The sequence below is a fragment of the Diadema antillarum genome, unplaced genomic scaffold (assembly GCF_040938485.1).
Source record: "Diadema antillarum isolate AM-2024a unplaced genomic scaffold, OU_Dant_1.0 scf00000019, whole genome shotgun sequence".
NCBI classification, from domain to species: Eukaryota; Metazoa; Echinodermata; class Echinoidea; order Diadematoida; family Diadematidae; genus Diadema; species Diadema antillarum.
The window spans coordinates 1355378-1382639 of record NW_027270908.1 but is presented as its reverse complement, the minus strand read 5'-3'; the positions used below and the strand labels follow the sequence as shown (position 1 = coordinate 1382639).

The 27262-nt window shown below is 40.7% G+C and overlaps 1 protein-coding gene across 1 annotated transcript; it reads left to right on the top strand.

The window, feature by feature from the left end:
• Positions 1-25795, top strand: LOC139728499 (uncharacterized). The gene is made up of 3 exons (XM_071639440.1): positions 1-182; positions 18519-19423; positions 25580-25795. The coding sequence occupies exons 1-3, from the start codon at positions 107-109 to the stop codon at positions 25793-25795; spliced, it is 1197 nt and encodes a 398-aa protein (XP_071495541.1). The 5' UTR covers positions 1-106.
• Positions 25796-27262: the final 1467 nt, after the last annotated feature.

Here is a 27262-nt window from a genome sequence, read left to right as displayed (position 1 = left end):
CGTATTGTCCTTCGGAGGAGGAGGTCTGTGAGTTATCGACAGATTTGGTGAACACCGGTGGAGCTTTTTTGGTGGATTTCAGTGTTTCTTTAACAGTTTGTGTGATATGAGGGACAACAACATGAAACGACGGTGGCGAAGTTTTTCGGTGATCGCTTTTCTGGATAAACGGGATCATATAGGTAAGTGACTTCCCTCCCCTACCCCCATTTTTATCGTATAGCTAGTAATGTGCTAACGGAAGTTCTATGTCAAATAAGTTTATAAATGCATATTTGACCCTTTTAAACAAATCTCTGGACATGAGATATGTTGTCTTGACTCTTCACTGCAAAAGCGACTATAAGTCAAAAGAATATACGCTACTGTCGATCTACATTGACATTTTTGTTTTCTCTGTGGTGAAAATGCATTCAACAGTCTTTTGTAAATGACATGGCATCTGAATGCTTGATGTCGAAGGAGGCAAACTGTCGGAAGATTATCAATTTTGTAACCAACGGGCCGTGTATATGTCTCCTTCATCGCTGTGATTTGCTGTGATTGTCCAATTAGCACTGACTGATAGCAACGTTAAGTTGCTGGTACCGAAGAGGAAACTACAGCATGATAGAGCACTGCATGCCTATAGGCTTTAGCATAGGGGAAAATGGCAAATGAAGAATGATTATCTGAATGCGCCTAAACTTGTGATAAAGACAGTAGTCAAACGTTTCGGTCTTCGTGAAATGCTATCATTTTGGATCAATTTACACAATGACTGATTCTTGGGGTAGCTTTAGTTTCTCTTACGATGATTCTACTAAGTATGATAGTGATATTTTCAGCGAGTTCTGCGTGCGTGACTTGAATTTTTTTTTTTTTTTTTTCAAAACGTCGAGAATTGAGGAGAACAGTTTTGCGGTGACGGGTTCGCGGTGCCTGACACGGTCGCATGCAAAAATTTTACCCACAACAGGTGCAAAATCTTGTTTGCTTTTAAACAAGCCTGAATCAATATCGCCAATGTTTACTTTACTCTTGATTTTATTCTTGTTGTTTAGAGTGTCATCCTTCAAAAACGAACTTTTACAAAAACTACTCTGAATCAATATCGCCTATGTTTACTTTTCTCCTGATTCTCGATTCTCGTAGTTAAAAGTATTATCCTTACAATGGAAATTTTCCCCAACAACCTATACCACACCCTATCAAGTCCTATCATATCCAATCCCATACAGTGGCAAGACAAAGCAGCTGAATGTAGCGGGAGACTATCCCTAGCTATTATAGAATCGTAATGAACGTTAAGTCCATTGAGTACGAGAATTATTCTGTTGGGTCGTTTTAGCAAAGTCTGTTAGAATGAGAAATTGAGCAGTTCGGGGGGGGGGGGACAGATTCAGAGAGGAGAAAACGTGCTGGGACTGAAATGACAAGCGTTGTATATATAGTGTCAGACATTGCATTTTATTTGCAAAGCACCATGGGATATATCGGTGAGAATGAAAAATCGAGAAGAGAGCTCCGTAGTAAGATTTGATAATGACCCGTCTTCAAATCGTTTCGCGGCACTTATGTGGAAATCATGATTATATGCTTACATGACGAATTAAAAGTACAAACACTCTTCCTGTGGAGATGTCAAAAATATGCTCCTATCAGTGAATTGGAATGACAAGTTCATAATTTAGGGAAGTATCACAAAATCTTATTGTTTTTAAATAAAACTAGAGGGACGATTGCAGTTAATGTCCATCTTTGGCAATGACGCATGCAGGTGAAAATACGGTCAAGATATACATTGTTACCATGGTTACACTCGAACTCGAAGTCAAATTCGGTTTGAAAACCGAACATCAGACTCAGAGCGATGAACTTGATGTGCACCCGGCCTTGTGAAAACGTAATTCCTCGAATTCACAGTGGTCGGCCCGCGGGTCGGCCATCATTGACGAATGAGCGCAGTTCAATCAGCGATAGATTTCTGATGTTCTTCCGACTTCTGAAGAGTATGAATAAAAACAGTTGTTTTTGTAAACCATTCATTGGACCCCATGGAAGAACGTAATGAATCAGAAATGGGTAATTTATCTGTTTTAATTTTTTTTTATTCATGTTTGACGAATATATTGTTCTGTGTATTCTTTTAATGTAAAATGACGAATAAATGAATAAGCAAACACACAAACAAGTCGAATTTTCTTTCTCATCTAAGGGTGAATGCAGTTCAATCAGGGATAACTTTGGACAGGAAATATTCTTCCCTGACTTTGCAGAATTTTATTCACCTTCTCGACCGTATATTATCTAAACGATTGTTGTTGTTTTTTTCCCGAACCGTGGGACGATTATCTCTTTTCCTTTATTTTTTCTCGTGCGATTGTTTCCTTGTTCCAAACACTTGAGTTCGTCGTCACGCGGGAGACTGATCTCCTTACGTATCCATCTGTCAGGTCGGGTATTTTACTTCACTGCGGCACTGCCTCCCCCTTTGTGCTTGATCAAATCTAAAGTCAGGTATGAATGGAAGGACATGTAGACAAATGGACATGGTATCCCCCTTCTACGCGGGTATAATAGCGGTGATCAAATATCGGGTGTAGGTTTTCCGTGGCGGGCAAATATCGACTGTTTGATTCGCAAACTTTCCACGGGAACGTTTCGGCCAGCAACAGTTTGGATAGAAAGTGACTCCCGTCACACGCTTCTCAAATATTATTAACGCAGAAGCGAGAAAAGCGAAGAACGCCCTTCGGTGGCATCAGGAGAGTTTAGCCCAGAATCTTGTTTACTGTCAGGAGCGTCACAGTGTTTACATGACATTTCCCTTGCTTTTGTATAGATCATTTGAATGTTTATAGCGAGGATGGCACATTATTGGTATTAACCCTTTTCATGCGGCTCATACCCTTGTGTCTTTTTGGTGCTTTCTTTGCTACGGAAACGAATGCAGTTACAAGTATTTGTGGCTTAAATATATCTCGGTGAAATTTCAGAATAATTGACCAATCTATTTAGACGTGACTTTTGATTTTGACCATAACACACGTTGACCAGAGAGTTTCAGCTGCACGCAGCTCTCCGGACGAATGCCCATTGCGCCAGTTCTCTCATCGAGTGTTGTTTCGCCTTGAGTGGCCACGGGTATTTTGTTGTGTATACTCTTCCTCTTCCGGTAATAGGATAAAAACAAAGTAAGAGAAAGCAGGTCTCGCGCAAAGACACCAATCCGTGACATCCTCACAAACAAAACATCCCTTTGCACGTAGGCTCGAAGCAAAGAAGAAAACTCAGAAGCACCGCTATACGTGACTGGAATCCTGTTTTTGCAGGCATTCAAAAAGGACGCAATATGCTACTTTCTTGGAAGCAAACCCTTAAAACAATTTGACGGAAGTCCATTTTGGGACCAAACGTCATGCTTGCCAATACGATCAGGTATAAATATCTTAATTATCTGCAAGAAGACTGATGTTTCGCACGAATCTGTACCACTTTCTAGGAAGCAAACCTTAGAATAAGGAAGTCCATTTCGGGACGAGCACCATGCTCATCTAAGATCCGGTATAAAAATATCTCAATCTGCAAAAAAAAAAGTACACTGTTTCGAACAAATCTGTACTACTTTCTAGGAAGCAAACGTGTAAAAAGAAGAAGGTTCATTTTGGGACGAGCGCCTTGCTTGCCTAAGATCAGATGTGAACATCGTCAATGTCTGCACGGAAAATAACGTTTTTGCACAAATGTAATACCTACAACAACATTTTTTAAAAATCATTGATCACCATTGTCATAATCTGTGATATTCCAATCATCGCAATTTCTGCTAATGTCGTTATTCTCTCATGATTACTTTCTTTCATCGATATAGAATATGTTGTGATCATTTTTGGCCGATGGTGTTATCGTTATGACGATGGTGATGATGATGATGATGATGATGATAACGGTGGTGATGAATGATGATGCTAATGATTATTCATGAGCCTGTCATACATTGTGCATGGTAGACCTATATAGTATTCGATACTGGTCTTAGCGCTCTGTAAAGAACACGTCACTATCTACTGTCCACTTTCTCAAGCTGTCCGTCACACCTGTTGCACTGGTTGACTGGCACTCGAGTCCGACCTGCCGTAATATCGATCGATCCTGTCTGGTCCCGATACCCCCAGCGATCGCAAGAATGTGTGCACCGTCTCCAGTTCAGGGAAAGATCGAAATTCTACTGGGGACCCTAAACATAAAGGGGAATGTTCTAGGACTGGTGTCTCACATAATTAGCCCCTCTTGATCAAAAATTGATAGTGTCGCAGTAAGACGTTGTCAACCTTTATAAATGTTCATGGAATAATTTGCACAGAGGGCGCATGTTCCAACCTTTTGTAAAGACGCCTTTCTCTGAATGTCGCTTTTTCTTTTAGTGCGAAATCAAAACACATTCGTGATTTCTTTTTTTCAATAGCCAAGGATTTCCAAGATAAGTGAAACATTATTCTCCGCGGTAACTGTTATTTTCATGCACTATGTACTGACATAAATCATTTAAAGTGAGTCATTTTGAGCATATGCCTGTAGAATTGTATAGCTGCTGTCAGTGCATGTATATCATAGGGGAGGGGATGGGACTGCCATGTATGGAGCCGTAACAGATGCGAGCGACATTAAACGTCAACCCACGAGGGACACATCTCAAAGTCAGGGAGGTCAAAGTCACGTGGGAAGGAAAGAAGAGTCAAACTTTGGTTTCAATCGTGGGCAATTCTTGCCTTTAGAAAAAACCCGCCCCCGTGGGGCTGCACGAATCACTCCTAGAAAAAAAAAAACAGAACAATGTCATGTTAACGATACACGAATGGCGGAGACGAAGAAGAAAAAAGCTGGTGATCGAGTTGAAACATTTCGAGGAGAAAAGGGGTTCACGGAAACCGTTATTTCTTCATACGATTGAACAAGAACCATAACATTAATGATTTCAGATTGGAAAAAGAAAGAGAGAATAAGAGAGATGAGGAAACGAAGAAACGAAGGGAAAAGACAAAGAATTATGAGGTGCCAACATTGTACAAGCATAGTCTTTTGAGTAGGTACCTCCACTTTTTTCGCAGAATGTATAGATATGTTTGTATGAAAAAGGCCCCATTTTGTAATGACTACTGACAAATGTTATTTTTTGCTATCTATGTATCATTCCTTCAAACGCATGTCGAATTTATACTTTTTGTACATTCTGTTGAAAGAAGTGAAAATAAAACCTTTGAATTGGAAAAAAAACAATAAAATGGTAAAATCCATCAATACCACTCTCTACCTTCTCCCAGATAGGCCTAGGTTACTTTCTCTACCTCATTGCATCCTTAAATCCACCCCACCTGAATCCCGACACCCCATTCCATGTCTCCCCCCCCCCCCCCATTCATATTAGCCTCCCCCTATACCGACTCATAATGATCCCATCCCACAACTCCTCCCAAACCATACCCCGCTCGCATGATCAACCCTGGGTTATATGCCATGGAATGGCAATCGAAAGTAAGGATCACGATAACATTAGGTGCGCATAATATACGAGAAGATACATCTCCGGTCGAGAAATAGTATACGAACGGCAAAGAGCAACAGACGTTTGGTGGTATAGCGCCCCAAGGAATTGACAGCATATACGATGCCCGCCGCTATTCGTCCCAACCAGGTACGAAGATGACACGCAGTAAGTGCGAAACGAAAACATCAGTTCTTTATTACAATTTAAAAAGAAGCGACCCAGCAACGATTGAGGTTATGGGTATTTCAAGTAATAAAAGTCAACCCGCGTTGTCAACAAGTCTAAGGAAGTAACACCATACCAAGAGTGGAATTTCGTGCCATTGAAAGATAAATCGAGGTGTGAACTACCACCTTCCTTGACAATATGAGGCTAGATACAGAAACAAACTCTCTAGCCGCACCTGGTGACTTTTTCGACAAATAACGTGCTCTGAAATGTTTGATGACGAAAACTACTATGAATATCACACCCGAAAACAAAGAAGAAAACAGAAAAGGAGACAAAGTAGAAAAGGGGAAACAAGAAAAAGGAAAAAAAAAACAGAGGGGGGGGGGGGGGGGTGGTGGAGAGGGAGAGAGAGAAAGGGGAGGGGTGGGGGTCCGGCCATCATTCGACATGATAACCGTGACGAGAATTCGTCGTTTGAATAGAAGGAACAAGTAGAAAAATACAGATACGCATATACCCACTACTTGTGATGTTTGTTTTTTTTTTCATCTTAGTTGTGGCAATATCTCAAGAAAATTTCGCATGATAACAAACACTTACAGTGTCTTTTGGTAACTTCTGATATTTGTTATGACAGTCCACAGTGTTCGAGTACATCGTTTTGAACACAAATTTAATATCGTTCTGATGTCCACCATATGGGTTGCCGTAAACAAATGTATGTAGCTTCAATAAGTCTAATATACGGGTTTCGTTGTTTTCTTTGTTTTGCCCCCCCCCCCCCAATCAAAAGTTAGAGTTAGTACCTTAATCATGTGACCCATTCCTCGCCTTCACTGACAGAAGACTCCTGGGTAAGATTAGTCTGGTTTTCAGACCCTTTGCCAACTGTACCTTTGTTTACAAAATGCCCCGCCCTCGACGAAGTCGCTGCCTTTGCCGAAGGACCATCCAGCTAAACCTGCTACCTTGCTACTTCAATTGTCGTTAGAGTTATTCTGGGGAGGAAATTAGTACGAGCAGGCCGACTGGAAGTCAGACTAGGGTAAAGTTGAACACGCCGCCAGACACGAGTGACACCTTATTAGATTTTGTTGTCTTTTATTTTCTTTTTTGCTTGCTTTCTTCCCCCTTCTTTGTGTCTTTGTGTCAAACAATGCGAACAGACACGGGGCCTCACCAACGCCCTTTGTGATGTCATCGTTATCTGTCAATTGGATACTCCTTTCGGTATGCTAAGAAAAACAAAATGATGGACATTTGCAGCCTTAAAAGGAGAACAAAACAAAACAAAACAAAACAAAGCTAAAACTAAAACTATAAAACTAAAACAAAAACTAAAATTTGAACTAAAAAAAAAAAGAAGAAAACTTAACAAAAAATCCCGAAGACGTTACATTGGCGATGGGTGTCTATCTTTGACTACCGGCACAAAACATACACATGACAGGTACACGTGTACCTCGGCTTATTGTGACATACAGCTATTTTTGTTCCTTTGTCTACAGGGGCAAAGTGCGTTGCTGCTTCTTTATTGCCCCAGAACATGCTTTTGATTATACCACCTACGTATGGGTTCCATCTCATTTTTCGTCTGATTAGAAAAGAACATTATTTAGATTAATGCAGTACTTGAATGTACAAGTGACAACAACTTCAACAGAATCTTCGTTGAATTCGTTGTCCCGTCGTGAATTCGACCTTTGACAATCATCACTAAAATGCAGCGTTTTTATTGAATTCGTCGGTGATCATTTATCTATTCCATCTTCAGGTGATATCTGTGCTTTGAATAGAATGCATATATATATATATATATATATATATATATATATATATATATATATATAGCTATGCAAAGGGTCAGCAAACCTTTACTTTCCTGGCGATTTACTTCTCTGCCTTGAACCTTGAATGGGTCATCCCTGCAGCAGCTCGTGGAGGGCTATACACTGTGATGGTTAGTTCGATAACGACACGACGGTGCTTCAAAGTGCTTTCATCATTACAATAAAATGGCATATACGTGCGAGTAAAATACGATATTGATATAGGGATACATTTTGCTTGAAATTTGAACGTATAACTTGTTTCATGGAGATGCAATTTCTTATTGCATCATTAGATTCCATTTGATTCAGGTATTGTCATACTCTCCCTCCTCAGTAAAACAACAAGCAGTGAATTTGCAATATCAAAATCCATTGAATAACTGCTTTAGTGGATGACCATGAATAAGTTACTTGATGACCAGAAGTATTGGGAGTTTTCATCGTTCTTTTTATGATGCAGACCACAGCTTTTATCTTTCTTTGGCAAATGCAACGTTGTCGCATGGGGTATATAAATCGGCAACATTCATTCCGAGAACGTTTACCCATGGTCCGAGCTTACGATTGTTTATTGTGCAACATAGATAGTGTCCCGGACTATTGTATACTCGTAAACGATACTGACCTCCAATCTACGGAAACAATGGACGAGAAATCACATGAGGCAATATAATTTAGCTGAGACGCTTGGTCAATATTCTTTTATTATTTGCATTCTGACTGAAACAGGAGAGAGGAGAGGAGGAGGAGGAGGAGGAGAGAGAGCGATCATAATCAGTTTGACTTATACAGTGCTGCGAGAGGCACAGTAGAAAATGATGTAATCGGTCTTATTGTGTTTTGCTCATTTTAATTAAACGTAAATTAAGCGTATGCGTGGCACATACTTCTATATCAACAATAGAATGCGCTCAAAGCAAGAACACAAGGCCGAATGGGTCTTGCCTAGGTTATATCGACAAATATTAACGTTAGTCGTAGACAAACATATTACCAGACAGTGTATATTTGACTCTTTGACGACGTATTTGGCATGATTACTCTGATTGGCATTTTATGGTTGCAGAATTAATTCGAATCATTGCATGGGTTAAAGCGTATTTACTAGAGATATCACAACTAACCTGGTAAACTAACACGGCGGTATGGGAAAGGGGGACTTTGTCTCATGTATGATCACCCACCCACATTCCTTGTGTTTACATTCTATGTCAGTCGGAACATCTTCGTCATGTTCTTCAGTTTTGAAGTCGGTGAAAATCAGGAAGAAAAGTCGACAAGTTTGTCATGTCAGTCGTTTTAAGATCTTGCACTATATCTCTCCCTTTCTCTCATGGGATGTACATGATCCCTGACTAAACTATTCCATACTTGGCCGAGATCAAAATTCTTTTCCCAATTCACTCTTTTTCTCCCTCACATTTTCACTTTCCAATCATTCTTCTCTCAATTTTTTCTTTAGAACTGAATTAATTCATCAGGTGGAATATCATGCTTAGAAAGTGAAACGGAGAAACGAGATTTCCCCAAGGTGTTCCTTTCTCATGAAGATATTTTCTGAGTTTAAAGGGGATGGCTAGTAACCGATCGGTGGGAATCAGTGGGAATGCTGAGGGATGATTGTTCCAATCCTTGTGGGATTCATTTAAGAGTACATTATCTACTGTTGTGTAAAAATTATTTGCTTCAGAACGGTCTCATATTCAAGTAATGTGCAGATTAATGCCCCGTCACTGACTAGGCACGCTAACCTGAAAACATTAAACTGCACATTACTTGAATATGAGACCATTCTGGAGCAAATAATTTTCACACAACAATAGATATATAATGTACTCTTAAATGAATCCCACAAGGATTGGAACAATCATCCTCCAGCATTCCCACTGATTCCCACTGATCAGTTACTAGCCATCCCCTTTAACAGGGTTTATGTGCTGCTGCGGCCCAAATCGAGGTACCCAAGTAGAGGGTAATGGGGTTCGAGTCTCATTGGATAATTAGTTTTTCCCCACTAAAGCAAAAGATAGATCATGGGACATAGCTTTTTTTGTGTGACTGAACTCCTGATGCACTTGCTTTTCAATACAACATTCATAATATACGCCAATGGACTCTTAAAACGTTGCCCAAACACGGTCTATAGCGCATAGCCAGTGACCCACATCTGGTGCGGAACGCGCTAATTGTACGATCGAGAGTCTTACGCAACGCGGGTGTCCGCACGGCATTCAATAATCGCACGAGATCGCTTCGCTTGAGATTATTAATGCCCCCTTTTTTAAATGTTTAGGAGGCGAAGAAGGGAGGGTTTGTTCACGCTTGAGATATTAACGATTCATTCCAGAGGGGATTGCTCTTTTCCCGTTGGCAGGTGGGCAACACGTTGGAGCTCCTTGCAGAAAGAAATGGAACAAATCATCATGGCGTGCAGATGACTTTGTTTGTTATTCGATATCTGACATCTAACTTAATCACTTAATTACTTATATAGTTCATCCACGTGCATGATAATTCTCTTGTCATTATCGTCATAAAAGCTGGCCTCGACATACCACACGGATGAAACATATTCCAATCCGTTATCCCGTCTCAGTCTTACTTGGAATACGCATTGGAGCAGGAATAAGCAGGGAAATGATTATGTATAAACAACAAACATCGGAAGCAAAAATATATTGTCGTGTAAAGCAAAAACAGGTGCGCAACCAACAAAGACACCTAGTATATATCAGGTATTTCATCCAAAGATCGTAAAAGGGCAGCTTGATTGACTCAAAGTTATCAATTATTGGACAAAGAAAATGTTTCTCAATACTCATTTGCCTATAGCCAATATTGGGATGGGTTGGGAGTTGTAAACACAAAACAATTTAGATTGGAACATAGCCAGTATACTGCTTCATGGAAAATAGGGAATCAACGTATTTCCCGGAGAATGCGGCGATCGAAATCTGTCCATTTATCTTCCCATGCCAGCAGAATTTGCGATACGCAAAAGAGAAGATCATTCATTAATTCAAGAGCAAAATTGTGTGTGTGTGTGTGTGTGTGTGTGTGTGTGTGTGTGTGCGTGTGTTGTGCGTTTGTGTTGTTTGTTTTGACATAATAAAAATCATTCAATATACATAAGCAGAAGAGAAAAACACGCCCAGATTGTCTGACTCCCATAATGCCTTACGTCTCGTTGCCTGGAATGCTGAGCGGGAGGCCTAATGATGCATGTCACAATCAGTTCGAGTAGGAGACGAAAGCAGTCAATTAATGTGGAGGGGAGGGTAGGGGGAGAGTGGTAAGACAAAGGTAGCGTTCCACTGGACCTGTATTTTCGTTATGTTGAGCATCGACATTGCATTATTTTGTTCTCTAAATACAGGAAGTATTTAGCTTAGCGCTTGTCTTATCAAGAAATAGTCATTTCCTGCGGGGGGGGGGGGGGAACACACTCGTTTCATGCAACTCACTAGTGACAATCGTGCTATAGTTCTAGGCTCCATGCAGCGATTCAACTTTTTGAGTGATTTTGGAGGCATAATAGATTTGAACTTCTTACCTCTGACCACATCAATCTTATCCCCTTCCACAATATCTCCTGCCCCACCCCCACTCCCTAATACCTCCTCCCCACCCCACCCCGTTCCTTCCTTGACGCCATATGAGACTGCAGCGCTGTTCTGTGTACATTTACAGTACGTTAGAGGATGGGATTTTTGAAGTTTGTAGCGAACGTTAATCCCGAATCAGAAAAAAAGGACTGGTAGTGAAGCGTCTTTACACACGACACTCACTGTATTTTGTAAGGCTTCATCAGTAAGCAAGCTGCACACGACGAGCTGTTGACAAGTTAATACACTTTTTGTCATCACTTTCTGTGTTTGACTTGTTCGACCGTCACAACAATTACCCCAAGGTTAGTCGCTCGACGGAGGGAATAGAAAAGCGGAGAAGTAGATCGGACGATCAGGAAAGATGTAACGACAGATAGTGTAGACATAGAAAAGTGATAGATCTGTAAACAAAATATAATGTACAAGAAGAGGCATAGAGGAGGGACAAGGGCGATTGTGTGTGTGTGTATATGTGTGTGTGCGTGTGGGTGTGTTTATCAGAGAATAAGAAATCGAGAGAGGGAAGGAGAAAGACAGAAAAAAGAAAAGTAGAATTCTCTGCGGTTTTCTCTTTTTTTTCATCAATCATTGTTTTCTCATCCCAACATGTCATCTAAAGTAGATCAGTGACTTTTTTGCAGTTCTGCAACATTTATTCAGATCAAATCTGAAGTAAAGCTTTTCGTGTCGCATCCCCATCCCACCCACCCCCCAAACAAATAGGATCAAACAGCAGTATCCACAAACCTGGTATCTGGCATTAACCCATCGAGCCCTTGTGTGATTTTGCTGCGAATATTATTATCATTTCCTAGATATGCACCGCCAACTCTAAATTTCACTTTGTAATCTTATCTTGTGTTTGAGACAAATAAGATGGCTCTGGTTGAATTAGTCAAGTGCAGGCAAAATTAGAAGATGTAAAACTGTAAAGAATTTGCAAGATATCAAAGCTGAAAGTCTAATCTTGTAAATTTAGATATCTAGTTTAAGAATTGATTTGAATTCAGGTAGGTCTAAAAAAAGGAGGCTGTGAAGATATAAGCAAGAACTACATAATGGCGCTCTAATAAAAAAAAAACACACAAAAGTTTTGCTTTACTTGATGAAACATCTTTACCGGATAAAATAAGACTGAATAGATTAATGAATGAATGAATGAATGAATAAATGAATAAATAAACAAATAAACAAATGAATAAATAAACATCAAGAATTAATTGTAAAAGTTGTGATAAACAGATAGAAGAGCAAACACGCACAGAAGTGTGGTTTTCTGGGATCTATGATGTTTACAGAGAATGGCTGCTGTTACCGGTCGGTTTTCTGTGATGAACTAATGTTGGCAATGGATGGACCGTGCGTTTCCGCGGATGGGTTAGGATTGTTCCAACTAATTATGTTTATTGTGACGTATGATATACACGTACGTATATTTATTGTAATGTATTACGTATGTTTATTGTGACGGCCGCAGAAACGTGGCACATGTCACAGAAGAGAAAATGCAACAATTTACTCTATTTCATATGTAAATGATTGAATTGAATTTGTCTGCAAAACTCAATGTCCCTTATAATAGAAGATTTTATTTCGCCAAAAGATCTGTGTTGTATTTTCGTTTGTACATTGCATTCTTGAGAAAAAAAAAGTTGCAGAAATAGGTTGAAATTGACATCATTGTCAGACACAGAGTTCGTACGGACCTTCATTGTCCTTTCGAAAATACAATATTTTATAGTTCTTAGTTTGGCAAACGGGCATACGTAAACGTATAAAAGACCCGCGCAATCAATGTCCTCGAAGAACCTTACACAGTTACTGATATTGCAGACACATACACACCCATTATACAACCTGCACTATCTTTACACTCCCACTCTCGACCGTCTCTCTATTCCTAATGTTTTTCTTTTATTTTCTCGCTTTCTCTGTGCGCCCTTATTCAGAATTCATATTTCCTACTTTTATCTTATTATTACGTTTATATTTCGACACACAATATGTACACAGCTTTATTCGTTTTCATGAATTAGCAGTGGGTAAAGATGGCAGTCTCTTTCATCTGTTGAACTTATTGCGAGTTATTTCGAAACATTAAGACGTTTGTATGTTGCAAAAATGGAGGTCCCGTGTTTGAGAGAGTCACAACTCATGCACGTAAAATATCGCGCTTCATTCATTCGTCGTAAAGAGCAAATACTAACCCGGAGAAGTGGTCCCGTCTTATACATCATTTGGACCTCATGAAGACCAGCTGAATATGGGCTATCCAGCCATCTTCTCAAATGGAAAATGAAACAAACGTTAAAAACTACGTCTCAAGGTGTGTACGTGTTTTGCAATGTTTCTAATTTACATCTATAAATCCAATCATATTAATCTACAGCTAATTCTTCCAAATCCTGCAGATCGTAATCAGTATGACATTATTACTCTTACGTATTTCACGTGCATTCACTTCTTATTAAGCCATGTGCTTTTTTCATAGACATGCGATATTCGGCCTTACATTCTGCGACATCACGCAGTCTAACACCGGAAACATATTCCATGAATTATGGCTGGGTGATACACTTTGTTCGTATTTATGGTGGTTGACGACATCATCTGCATTAAAGAGAATAACTGCGGTTTTTCTTAGGTCCTTATAATCTTTAAAATAGTCCTTTTTGTCGAATAACAGATGGGGGGGGGGGGGGATATGATCCGGTAGTGAAAATCCATTTTGGACTGCGTTCTTTTTAGCAGAAAATATGACAATTAACGTGGAGGTTAATGAAAATAAGAAAAAATGTGGCCTTAGAGAGCAGGAACTACATTCTGGTGGACGAACAATCACGGTAACTTCCCTTTGGGCCCAAATTCTCGGACGAACATGAATCACTAAACAAGGGGGTAATATACGTCTTCGTACCACCTGAAAGGTAAAGATATCCGGGCAAAAGATGCATTGATTATAGGATCATGCCTTAGTACCACCCCTGCGCACCCCATCCCCCTTCCACCCTCAAAACTCTACCGATTCCTTGGAGAAGTAAACACGGCAAGAATATGTCGGATATGGATTGTGAGGTACACGAAACCATCGGCGATTATCATTAAGGCCTCTTTCTCGAACTGTTATAAACAAGGGGACTTTTCGCAACGTAATTATATGAAACGCCATAGAAAAAGACTTCCTCGCACTTTTTCCCCTCTGACACATAACATGATCACCTCCCTATATACTGCCTGTTGATTCTTGGTTCACGGGGATTATCACACGGCCTTCCTTCTAGGTCATTTCGTGGAGGAGGATTTAACATCCTTTCTCTATCTCGTCCCTGAACAAAGGATACAATGCTTGGTGAAAACATAGGAATCGGGAAATAAACGACCATTCTTCGCCTCCTCTTTTCTTTCCTATCTGTGCCCCCTTTTTTGTCTCTCTTTCTCTCTCTTTCTCTTTCTGACAGTACAGCTTACCTCAAGTTATTTGGAAGTTGGTAGTGTTTGACTCGCACCTGTAGAACCCTGTGGTTTGTAGAAGAAAAACAGAAAGGGAGAGCAATTCGATTGATAATAACAAAAAAGTGTAGCTGTGTAGAACATTATAGACTTAAAATAAAGATTTCGTCATATTCCAGTAACTTGAACCGCAAAGAAGTCAGAATGACCTTTGTCTGTATCCTGTTGATACAACAAAGTGTATGTAGGCCTATATGCTTCTATATTTTTCTTATATGCATCCGTTGTCGGTGACAACAAAGAAAGCTGGCTAATCATATGGTCACGTCATGTAAAAAGAGATAAACAAAAGCCGAGGAAAGAAAAAAAGGGAAAAAACTCATGATCTAATTCCTTTAGGTAGTGTTAAAATATAACAACGCCTTAACTGGAAAATGATCCTGCTGAATTCTTTGAAGTAAGAAGAGATATAATAGACAGTTTGTTGAAACTGACAATGAAAGAGACAAAATATAGGCCTACAAAGGGATTACATACAATTTTTTCCTGCAATGAGTACTGCTGATCTCATATGAGTCCTTTCCTGCGTTGACAATATACATAAATATATACCAGTAGATATTAGATATATATGTATGATATATGATATAAGATGTTATATATGATATGATATAATATGATATTCTATTCTATGATATGATATAATATGATATGATATGATATGATATGATATGATATGATATGATATGATATGATATGATATGATATGATATGATATGATATGATATGCTAATGATAAGTTGAGTAATGTCCATAGCGACGGTGATGAATGTAGTTTAGCAGCCGCCCAGAGGAGGGGCGCCAAATACAACTATTTTGCCGGTTTCGTGAAAGTTCAGCATCTGGAACGGGACAAAAAATAATAAAGCGCAAATATTTGTCTTGTCAATGTACACCGAGGCACTCATGGTCACGGCCTATACACAGCGCCCCGATGTTTTGATTTCAAAATCTTTACATTCCGGCTTTTTGTTCTCCTCCTCCGAGATCATTGACGGTAACCCACATTCTCTCGGTTATTTTTAGCCGAGTGACAAGTGAACTTGTGGCGTCATCAGGCAGCTGTCAAACTCGTCCTTCCTGCATTTTGTAGACGACCTTTCACCTGCCGACTTTCTGAATTTTTATCCAAATTGAAGAAAAAAATAAGTCTGGTGGTCGGAAAGTATAATTTTTTAAAAAACAGTGACGTCAATAATTAATAAATTATTTGATTAATCACTCGTTTAAAGTTAGTTTACCGATGTTTCGAAACAATGGTTATATTGAGCAAGTATATCAGATATGAATTTTCAATGAACTTGATGGAACTATACGCACCCAGCAGCTCCAAACGCCTACTCCCCACCAACCCACCCACTTACACCCACCCCCCTTCTGCTTCAACGACTGCACCCGATTATGTACGATCCGTCACCTTTTAAAAGTCACCTGTGTCCAAGAGTGTTAAGGAGCATGTACCGTTAAAGTGTTCCTTGTCCTTCGTGGAATGCACGCGAGTATCATTTCAATATGAACCAACAAACGGGTCAAGTTAACCTACAAAAATTTATCCAAACAGCTCAGTTATATACCACCCGGTGTCCCGTGTTCTTCTTTCTTTGAAACATACAATAATGGAGTCTGTGGATCAATCGTCCCCAACTGTGACAGGGAATGTTTGCTGTGCCAATATTTGTGCGCCTGTTTGGTTAAGCGTCACCACAACATGTTGGCACTCTCGAAGGGTGGACGCGCGCACGATTGTTAGCTGAGCTCCGGGCTTTTTTTCTTTATCGTTCCAGTTTGCGCGGTCAACGATTTCGTATCGATCGACACAGATTACGACCAGAAGAAGTCCTAATGTGTATTTAACCGTTTGCCACAATCGTTCGAAATTTATCTTGTTGGGAAGAAGAGAAACTGACTCTTCTGCGGTGTTATATCGTCCAAGCTATAAAGAAAATACCTCCATGTTTGGAAAATGTATGATGAGAATGATTTTGATATCTCCACAGAATCTGATGTTTGCTTAAGTAAGGAAAACATGCCAGCACTACTTGCCAATCAAACCTTCGAATGTGAACTCTATAGCCATCGACGTCCACATGTCAAATACTTGGGCTTCAAGAAAACAATACATGTAGATTTGAGGAATAATAGTAATCGCTGCTGTTCCTCGCTTGTCATTACATACGATTTAATCAAGAAAATGATGAATAATGATGATGATGAATAGCATTTAATTGATTAATCTAATTAATAACGTAATTTATTTGTATAGAACATTCAAAGGCGCCCGGCTCCCGCAACCATATACCACACATTATTCACAAAGATACAGGATTGTGTTAGATCGCAATATTTTTTACAGGTATTTTCACGATAATAGTCAGACAAATACATTGCACTCACATAATGGGGTACTTAGTTTCTCTCAGGAGAAATTAGTGACCGCGTTATTAATGTAATGGATATATCTTTCTTTCAGTTTTGTTTTTTGTTTTCATTGGTCTGCTTTGAGTGGTGCAGTTTGCGTTATTACGGATAAAAAAAGGATATGAAGGCAAATGCACACGGCATTCTATCGAGTTGGTTAAATGTGTTTCTGGTTGGGCGCGTCCGAATAATTATGAATAGGTATTATGTGCGCGTGTGTGTTAGGGAGGAGTGATGTGCGCAGGTCTTCTGTCTTCATGGTCATCACTCTTTGGTTGTGTTTGGCCATTGAAGCCGGATACATTATGTCACCATGATTTCCCCCTCTGGACTCCCGACCTTATTTACTGTCCTTCTCCAAGACGGACTCGTCATTCAACCTTTTTATGTTTGCGGAGTGCGGACAGTGAATATTCTTGGCAGCGGAGTTTCTTGGTGTGCTTATACTCGGTTTTCTAGGACTCACCATGCAGTCCAGGAGTTTTCTGTTGAATGCCTGTGATATGAATGCTACGTGGAAAGCATTCAACTTGCAGTGCAGTTGGTTCATTCCCGTGTTTAAAACTACGCCATCTGTTGTTCATAAAGGTACCAGCGCATAATGCCTATGATGCAGTGGGCAGTAACTGCCGTTGCTGTGTTTCATGAAGGCGTGTCATGCTTATCGGATTTCGCATAACTTTCGCTAAAACGTATATTGTCTGTGTGTTTGTTGCTTTTTGTTTGTCTGTGTTTCGCGATAATGGTGATGATTTATCAGCATGTTTCAAAGATTGTTTGTCTTTCGTAAGTCAGATCAGAATATCTAAGGTTGAAGTTTGTGATTTATCTTAAAAGAAAAAAACCCCAATAATTTGTTCTAGATGCATGACGTGTTGAACGAAATTTGCGATGAATACAAGTGCTTCAATTACGGTTTGTTTGGGGTTTTTTTTCCCATTGGGTGAAGCCGTTTTGATATAGTATATGACGATTTCAGTTTACCTAGAAATTGTTTCCATTCCAGATCTCAGTCGTAAAGGTTTGTACAAACTAGGCTGATGATTAATGTCCAGTGTAGCACAGAAATCAAGCCTGCAAGCTTTAATACAAATGCCATAGATTTCATACCTTTTGCTGCGAAACGGAATTCTGCATATTTGTGAATAAGCAAAGGTTGTTTTCATGATATTCATGATCTTCAGAGGGACTTTAAACCGTGGTACCGAAGTTACTATTTATATCTTTATCAGCCAAAAAAACAACCAAAAAAACAAATCATAATTCAATCATTATGTCAAGTAATCAATTTAAAGAAGTGTGTACGTCTCGCAGATTGAAATCAAATGTAAAAAGTAATAGCTACGACATTGAATGATTAATACATGTTTCTTTCTCTCTCCCCCCATCTCCCCTTCCCTTTTCTTCTTCTCCTTCTTACTATCTATCTCAAACGTGGTTTGGTTTATGCAGAGAGCTCCGACTGTACCAAATCTGACTCTCTTAGTTCCGACGGTCCGCACAAGGCAAACGGCCGAATTCGAGCAAGCGTCGACATCGGAGAAGTATCGTCGGTCGGTGTGATGGGCGGGATACGACCCCCTCCGCATTCCTCCGTCGCCTTGGACAAAGCTCCCGCGTCCGGACAGCTCTCGGTGGAGCACACGAACGGCGTGCCTTTCGTGACGGACGACATGGAGCGCGAGAACAACAACGATTCCCTGGCCGTCCCCAAGGAGGAGCAGCAGCAGCGCAACGGTGAACCCGACCTCCAGTCCGACGAGGATTCCATGTATGAGCAGCTCGATATCGTCGGCGACAGTCACGGTGTCAGGTTCCCATGGCAACGGGACGTGATCACGCAGTGCGATGGCGTCGGGAAGCACGACATGAGCGTGCAGACGGACATCTCGGAAATCTGTGACAAGTGCAATTCGGAGAGGGCGCTAAAATCTGAACACAACTCGCCGTCGTTGCTTCATCGAGTGTTCCCGTCGATCGGGCGCGGGTCCCCGGACAATCGGCGGAAGAAGGGCAAGCTCTTCAAGCAGGCCAGCCTGGACTGCATGCTGCCTCCTAAAGATTTCGGCATCGACGGCACAATGACGCCGCCGCGTCCCAGAAGCAAAAGCGCCTTACCCACAGGGCGCCCTCTATCGGATCCGGACGTGATCGCATCCGTGCTGGCTCCTACGATGTTGTCTGTGCCAAACAGCGGACGCATGATGAACGAGACTTTCTCGCAGGGTGAGGGCGGCAACCCCAGAGCCTTGACGAACACACTCCAATTATCCCTACCGCCAACAGACCAGGGGCAGGATGTTTCGTCGTATCCCCCCTCGCCACTTCCCTCGCCATACCACTCCCCTGAATTACCGGTAAGATATCAAATCCCTATCAACTGTTGTGTATATCTATCATTAAAATCGTATGCCATGCACTTCACCTCAAGATGGTGTCAGAACAGCCAATTCAAGTATTGTTTGATAATTGTGCGATGATAGAGGATCTTGGCAAAACCTCCGTACAGTGTAGGTCTCTCACAGTCATGTCTGCTCAATTGTCATTAAATGTATGCAAAGAACTTACAACTGCTCTGTCTTCAAGATTCAAATTAGATACAAGAATATTTCTATCGTTTGGTCATTCTTTTTTTTTTTTCACGCAAACAGCATTTGAGATGAAAATAGTAATGTAGGTTATGTGGAGGACATACTTTGTGTAGTTTGTGTACATGGATAAGTCTGATATCCACCTATAAGATGTCAGGCAATAAGATGAAATACATGTACTTCCAAGTGTTTGTCGAGTCTGATATCCTAGGGGCGTTGCACGCAACAACACAGATCACAATTAACTTACGATCCCTGTTACTATTTTTCTCATCAAAAGTCAACTGCCATTGGAAATGAAAACGAATCTGCTAAATTCGATTATACCTTGGTATACGATTCACGCCGAGTGCATAAAAATGATATCTTCATACGCATAAATTCTTTAGACATATTTTACTTTTTCTTTATGTATGCCATGCCTTATGTATGCCAAAGTTTTTCGACTGTTTTACTTTACTTCGGGAGGGGGGGGGGGGCTGACTAGTACAATATACACACTGTATGAGTCGTTGTTCTATCCAGTGTTTAGTGCTGCTCGTCTGCTGGTATGGACGCTGTCTGTTGGTTTAAATCTGTCCGACCTTCTTTCCCCTTTAGGCGATATGTATCGCATCGTTGAGAGGAAATTATGAATCGTTGCAATTTCCTGCCTTTCTGTCTTGTATATCAAACATTTTCGCAGCCGTTCCATAAATATGCAATCCCTCTTTTTTAAACTAACCTCCCTTTCCACATATGGAATCTTAAAGACCCTCAGTAATGAGCACTCGACAAATTTTCCTCTAAATAGAACACTAATGTTCAACCCACCGAAGGACCAACCATTACCAATGCTAAATATCCACAATTTGCCTGCAGCAATAAATGATTTTCTCCTTGACAGAAAAGGAGGAGGAGGAGGAGGAAGAAGAAGAAGAAGAAGAAGAAGAAGAAGGGAAAGAATAAAGAGAGTGAGAGCAAGGCTCCCGCAATCGCGCTGACCCAAACAAGATTTTCGTGATTCCTTATTTACTGTAATTCCAACGACAATACGCGCTGATTTGGCGTCGAGGCAGCAGGGGGAAAAAAATCATCCAATTTGCTGTAAAATGCATTTCCAGCTCAGTTAACCCGTTCCATACTAAATTCTGAAATCTCCATAGACTTAATACACAGGCCACCAGGTTCCCGTATGGAACGGGTTAAGTCTCTTGTTGCCAGATGGTGACTGTGCTATTATCAAAAATCAATAATTTTCATTTCGCTGTAGTCTAGAGGGGGTTACTGGATAATGAAGTCTTTCGAGGTGGTCGCGCTGTAAGACATGAAACCAAGGCAGCAGAGCATCGACACTTTCTTTGAACGAAATTGGAAATGTCTGTGTAAAAAACCATGGGCGTTTAAATATCAGTGTTTCATTCAATTGGGCGTCCACCGGAGACGATTTTTTCTTCGCATTTTGCTTATACATTGGCCTATATACAATGACTGTAAGTTATACACATACATAACATAATTATCTTATATAACCTCCAGGACAGAAATACAACAAAAAAGTTGATATGAAAGATATACATGTACTTGTGTGCGCAAGCAACGTATCAGTCGCAAACCCAAACCAGACATCATTATGACACACAACTAGTTCCGGTACTTTCTACATGATGTAGAATTAGTGAATTGAAGCTGAATTTAATTCAAATGGTCACTGAACTACTAAATCATTTTGCTCCAATGACTCTCATTGATTGGGCACTGTATAATTATGCTTAATGTAGTTTCCAGCTCAGTAATGGTCTCTTTTTGATAAGAATCTGGTTTTTGCTTTTCATAGAATGAAATCTATGAGAATCACGGGACTTAATGAGTGGCAGTGCATTTTCGATGGCAGATATTGTTGAGTTGTTGAATCAACACTAAAGGGGACCTCCGGATGATTTTCAGACTTTTACATTTGAACAACTATAAATTAGTTAAACTGAGTACAGAGTTTCAGAATTTATAGTGATTTGGATGAGGAATGAAAATGTTTTCAAAATTTATAACAAATTGCAATGAACAAGGATGATGACATGGCAGCCTCACCATAAGAATGTATGGGTTGGGGCTCAAGGAAGCAGAACAAAAGAAGAAGGCATGCATAGATTTTTCACAGGTGAACTTGTTGAGCAAGTGGTATTGTAATGGAATTACGCTGCTACATTTCTGAAATATATGAGGCTCTGATGTCATCAACACTGTTCAGTGTAATTTGTTTAAGATTTTAAGTTCATTGGTTTCTCTGCTCAAGGACCACAATAAATTCCACGAATCTATACATGGAGCTGTTGATTTATGTACTGCATGATGTGAAATTATGAAAATCGTCCGGAATGCCCCTTTAACGGTTCGAGGCAGGTGCGAGGTATGCATGAGATCCGCAGTGGGTCTGTGTGTCTGTGTGTCTGTGTGTCTGTGTGTCTGTGTGCACTCATGTTGCAAGGCTGCGGACGCCAGATGGCGTGCTTCTGCTGAGAAGGACCGTGGATGTCGCAGTCGGTACCACTGATCTCAATTTTTTATAGAGATCAGTGGTGGGTACTGTTCACATGGACATGAGATCTCTAGGCTAATAAGCAGGGTGTTGAAGGGGCAATCTCAAGATGTCAGAAATTTCATTTTGCTTTTCCTTCACTCAAGTAAAGCAACTGTCCTGACCCTGCACGAATGTCTCCATGATACATGATGGGTTCATCTCACAAGCTAGACATTGGGAAAAAAAGTCCTTGAATCATACGCCCACGAGTCACACAGCCCACGAGCTAGGCACCATGTAAAACAGGCCCACGAGATATACGCTAGGGGGAAAAAGATCCACGAGCCCCTTTTGCCGAAAGTTGAGCTCGTTGGCCTTATTCGCCTTGTGTCTATCTCTCGTGGGCTGCACGACTCATAAGGTATACTACTCGGTGTGCACCTTACGAGCTTGATACCCACGATCAAGTCATATCGCCCACGAGCACTGGACACTAGGCAAATAAGGCTCACAAACTCGACAATACATCACGGGGCCTTATTATGTAGTGTCGAGGTGGTGGACCTTTTCACTTAGTGTCGAGTTTATGGCCTTTATTTGCCTAGTGTCGAGTTCGTGGGCCGTATGGCTCTTTGGGTATATGACTTTTTTTTCAATGTCTAGCTCATGGACAGCTTGTAGTATTGCTGCGAATTAGATAAGGAACTAAGCATGTTCTATCTTTTATTACTTAAAATCCTGATTTTGTATGACCCGATAGTGCAATTCATTAATATCATTCACATCTAGACAAAACCGCGGGATCAAGGGAAATGCTGTAGCTACTTCCCTTTAGCGTAATAATCTGAAATTACTGCTTTGTGTAAGTAGACGGTAATCATAATGACTCGGAAAGTGTGTGCGTGTGTGTGTGTGTGTGTGTGTGTGTATGTGTGTGTTTGTGTGTGTGTTTGTGTGTTTGTGTGTGTGTGTGTGTGTGTGTGTGTGTGTGTGTGTGTGTGTGTGAGTGTGTGTGAGGGTTGTGACGTCGTCCGACATGTCTCAATTGTCGTAATTTGCTCTTCGCCCCTGCCAAATCATCCGCTCAATCAGCACACATTGTCTTCGTCTAAGGGCTGAAAAGATCTCCGCTCTTTCGAATGCTCAGCAAACTAACCCCCTAATGAGCATTACTACGAAATTGCGTTATGTCACACTCACGTGTACATTTGAACTCTAAGGGCTGCATGCTACCTTACAGAAGACGCCACGTGGCAAGGTGGAACATGTCTCATATTGGAGTACATTGAGCACTCTATCAATGCTCATTCACAGTGTCAATGATGCCTTCGAGACTGCAAATTACGGATTAATCTGTGCTGGGCAACATTCGCCTTCATTTAAGGTTCCATTCATCATTTGATTTGATGTAATTTGAGTTCATTTCGTTCATTGAATAAAAAAGAAAAAAGTAATGCGTCATCCTGTTCCCTATTGTAAGAACGTTCGGAAATGAGTTTGCCAACGAAACAGCTTACATAGTATTTTACTTCCCAACGCACGTTTGGGGTCTAGGGTAATTACCCCCTGGGCAATTACCCCGGACCGTTGCCCTGATCCTGTGCATGATTCGAGAGCCAACTGGCACATAAAACCCTCATAGCTTTGTACATACTATCCAAAGTTCCTGTCAAGCAAGCAGGCAAAAACAGACAGACACACATATGATTTACACACACAAACGCACACACACACACACACACATACATACATACACACACACACACACACACACATACACACATACACACACAATCATGCACATTATGATACACACGCATAATACAGGCTTACATACCCATACACCAACATACATATGCTACATACATACATACATACATACATACATACACTAACATACTTACATGCACACATACATACATACAAACGGACAGACAGAGAAGACAGTTAAAAGAAGCACGTACTTGCCATTGGAATATGCATGATGCAAGGTCGGGTAAAAGACCCTGAATGTCCATCAAGGATGCAACGATCGCATCCCCACATACGCACTGTGACAGCTAGCACACGACCGAAAATGGCAATCTTCTTATCACTTGAAGTGTGGGCAAGGTCAACACGATGTCAAATTTTTTTTTTAAAAGAGGATTTTTGACAGTATTATAGAGTCATCCACGCATCGCTTTATCAATCTTGGTTAACCCGCGGAAGGGGAGGACACCAAAGAAAGTATGGCAAATATGATGTGGAAACATGGACCAATAGGAAAGAGAAGGGACAAATGAAACTAACTGTAAGATAGATTTTAAAAAAAGGGGGGGGGATGAAAGTTAGACTGAACAAGGAAGACCTGACAAAAAAAATATACACAATATACACACACAGAGTCCGAAATGCTTTAATCTAATTTGGGAGGAAACAATACTTAACATGCACAGCATGCACAAAATTAATAATCTGTCTGTTATGTGCATGGAGTCAGCAAAATGTAGAGGGATAGTCTATTCAATCGTGAACTGATGTTTGCCTTAAGTGGAATTTGATACGTAAAGTGTGTACCAATTTTTGAAGCGTGTATTTCAAGACATTCTTGTTTAGATATGTAAACAGTATGAAATTCAATATTCTTAACATGTATTATAATGATATACATTGTTTATTGATTCCCTAAATCGCAATAAAAAAACAACCATATTGCTTATGGCTTACAGTACAAAATCGATAAGTGCGTAACACACAAATCTAAATAACACGTAAAAATGTGCACATTTGAAACTGTATCTAGTAACTTACATTGATATTGGCACGTAAAATGGTATATTAGAAGTAGTGAGCTTTTAACAAAGAATACACTGTATAATAATCAACATGTATAAATCCTGTAATAAACCGGCCGAAAAAGCCTGCAGACGGAGCATATAGCCTTCTAGGAATTTGTAAAAGGCAAAAGAGCACGCGGCCGACAACGTCCACGCTTTCCTGAGGCTGACTGGAGCCTCAAGATCCTAGAGCATCACGATGCTGCACTCGTGCGACGACGAAAGGGGCTTGAGGATGATTACATCGACGATCGCCGACGGAGAGTGATGTTCACGACAAGGAAGAAAATAGTCCCCTTCTGTCATATTATCTCAACTCCCCTTTAATAGCACATTTTATGCTGTCCCCATTAAACTCTGGCAGACCCATGGGCAGTGTGTTGTATACATTGCGAAAAGTATTATAGGATGGTAACCAAGAGATGGTTTGTGAAAGAAGGTCAAAGCCGTGTGCAGACCGTAAAACGTCCTTTGAAGCCATTCCATCTCTACTTTTTGATGTCTGGTTTTGTTTGTATCAGACTCATCCAATGTATTTTATCATAAAAAGAAAAACCTACATCATCTCGTCTCTATTTTTTTCCCGGTCGGGATTTATTCCTCCAGGTTCGGAACGCTACCCGTCGAGAATCGGGAGGACACCGCCCAAAAGTCGTCGTAAGCCACCACGAAGAGGACTCGGACTCGGTTTCCCTTGTCAACGCAGACAGCCTACACGGTAAGGACAAAATCGGCGCGCGGGACAGGTTAACCGTCCGAACCGCAAGGTTGCCGGGCTTAAAGAAGTCCGCTCTCGAACAGGGCGAAATGATCCACGTATAATGGAACTAGGAACTGCCAAGTTTTATCATTATTGTTATCATTATTGTTATTATTATTATTATTATTATTATTATTATTATTATTATTATTATTACTATTGCTATTACTATTATTAATAATGATATTATTATTATTGTTACCCGGGTCTCGGGTAACTGGGTTGAATTCACACTCCAATATCACTCTTGATCTGTATGCAGAGAAAGATAACACACGTCCAGTCAAGATGGATGCAGGGATGAAAGTGTCTCTCTTTATTCTGGTATAAATCATACCGAGTTTCAATAATGATCATATAAATCGCAATCCAAATAATTATCAATACTTCTTTTCGTCAACACAACGTGAATGACACATGCAAATTGCTGACATGAACATCTAATTCTTCTTCAGTGTAATTGATAATTTACCTTGCTCAATTTTATGATGCTTGATTTATACCTCAAAGAGTCTCTAAAATCAAGGTTAATTATGACACTTACTCGTAACAATCAATCTTAGTATTCCTTTGTAGTAAGCATAATTAACTGTAAAATTCTCCTTTAACAAAAGCAACCTTATAGCTTAACATTAACCAGTCATTTAAAATACAATTGATTTCATCAAATAAACGCAACTACATATCATTTGATTAATCCCTGTTTGTATCCATAAACCGAAACACAAATGATTAAATAAACCTAAACCTGGAATGCATTCACTTCTTTGGTAAGAATTGTTTTGAAAGCAGTTTGAAAACATGCTCTGGACGAGGTGGGGGTCATACCTCAACCCAGCGGTGGAGTCCTCAGATGCGAGGAGAACCCTTTGTTTCAGGTCAAGTGCCCTCATGACGAATGCTTGCGCTGTTTCGTTCTTCAGCTGGCTGATATTCGACAGCTCTTGGTAGACTTCCGTGGCGTCCTTCTCCTGAAAATGGGCCTTCAAAACCGTCCTCAGAGTGACCAAGGTTAGGCGGGTGTGATTCTCAAGGTAGGACCTTAAGCGTAGTCCTGGGGTGATGGCCCTCACTACTGCCTCGATCACTTCCCTCTCACTGTACCCCTTTGAGAGGGCAGCCTCGATCTGGTGGTTGAGGCTGGTGTAGGTTAAACGGTCTTTCTGGTTGGGTTCCCCGATCTGCCCACTGATCCGCAGTTCCTTCCGGAAAAGTGGAGGGACAGTCGAGGGAGTCGTAGTCGGCATTGCGTGGTCGGGGATGGTGGCAGCAGGTGGTGGGGTGGAAGGAGGCAAGGAATGCGGTTCATCTTTCCGATGCGTGTTCTCATCAGCCCGGGCTTCCAAACGACGCAACCTCTCCTGGAAGTCACTCTCCAGCTGGCTCATCCTGGCCTTGTGAGCCTCTATCAGAACCTGCATCTCATCCTTGTCATCACTGGAGCCTTGCTTAATCGCGTCAATCCGCGATTTCAAGGTCTCCAAATTTTTCTTGTCTCCCTCCTCCTCCGAGCTTAATTTGCGTAGGGA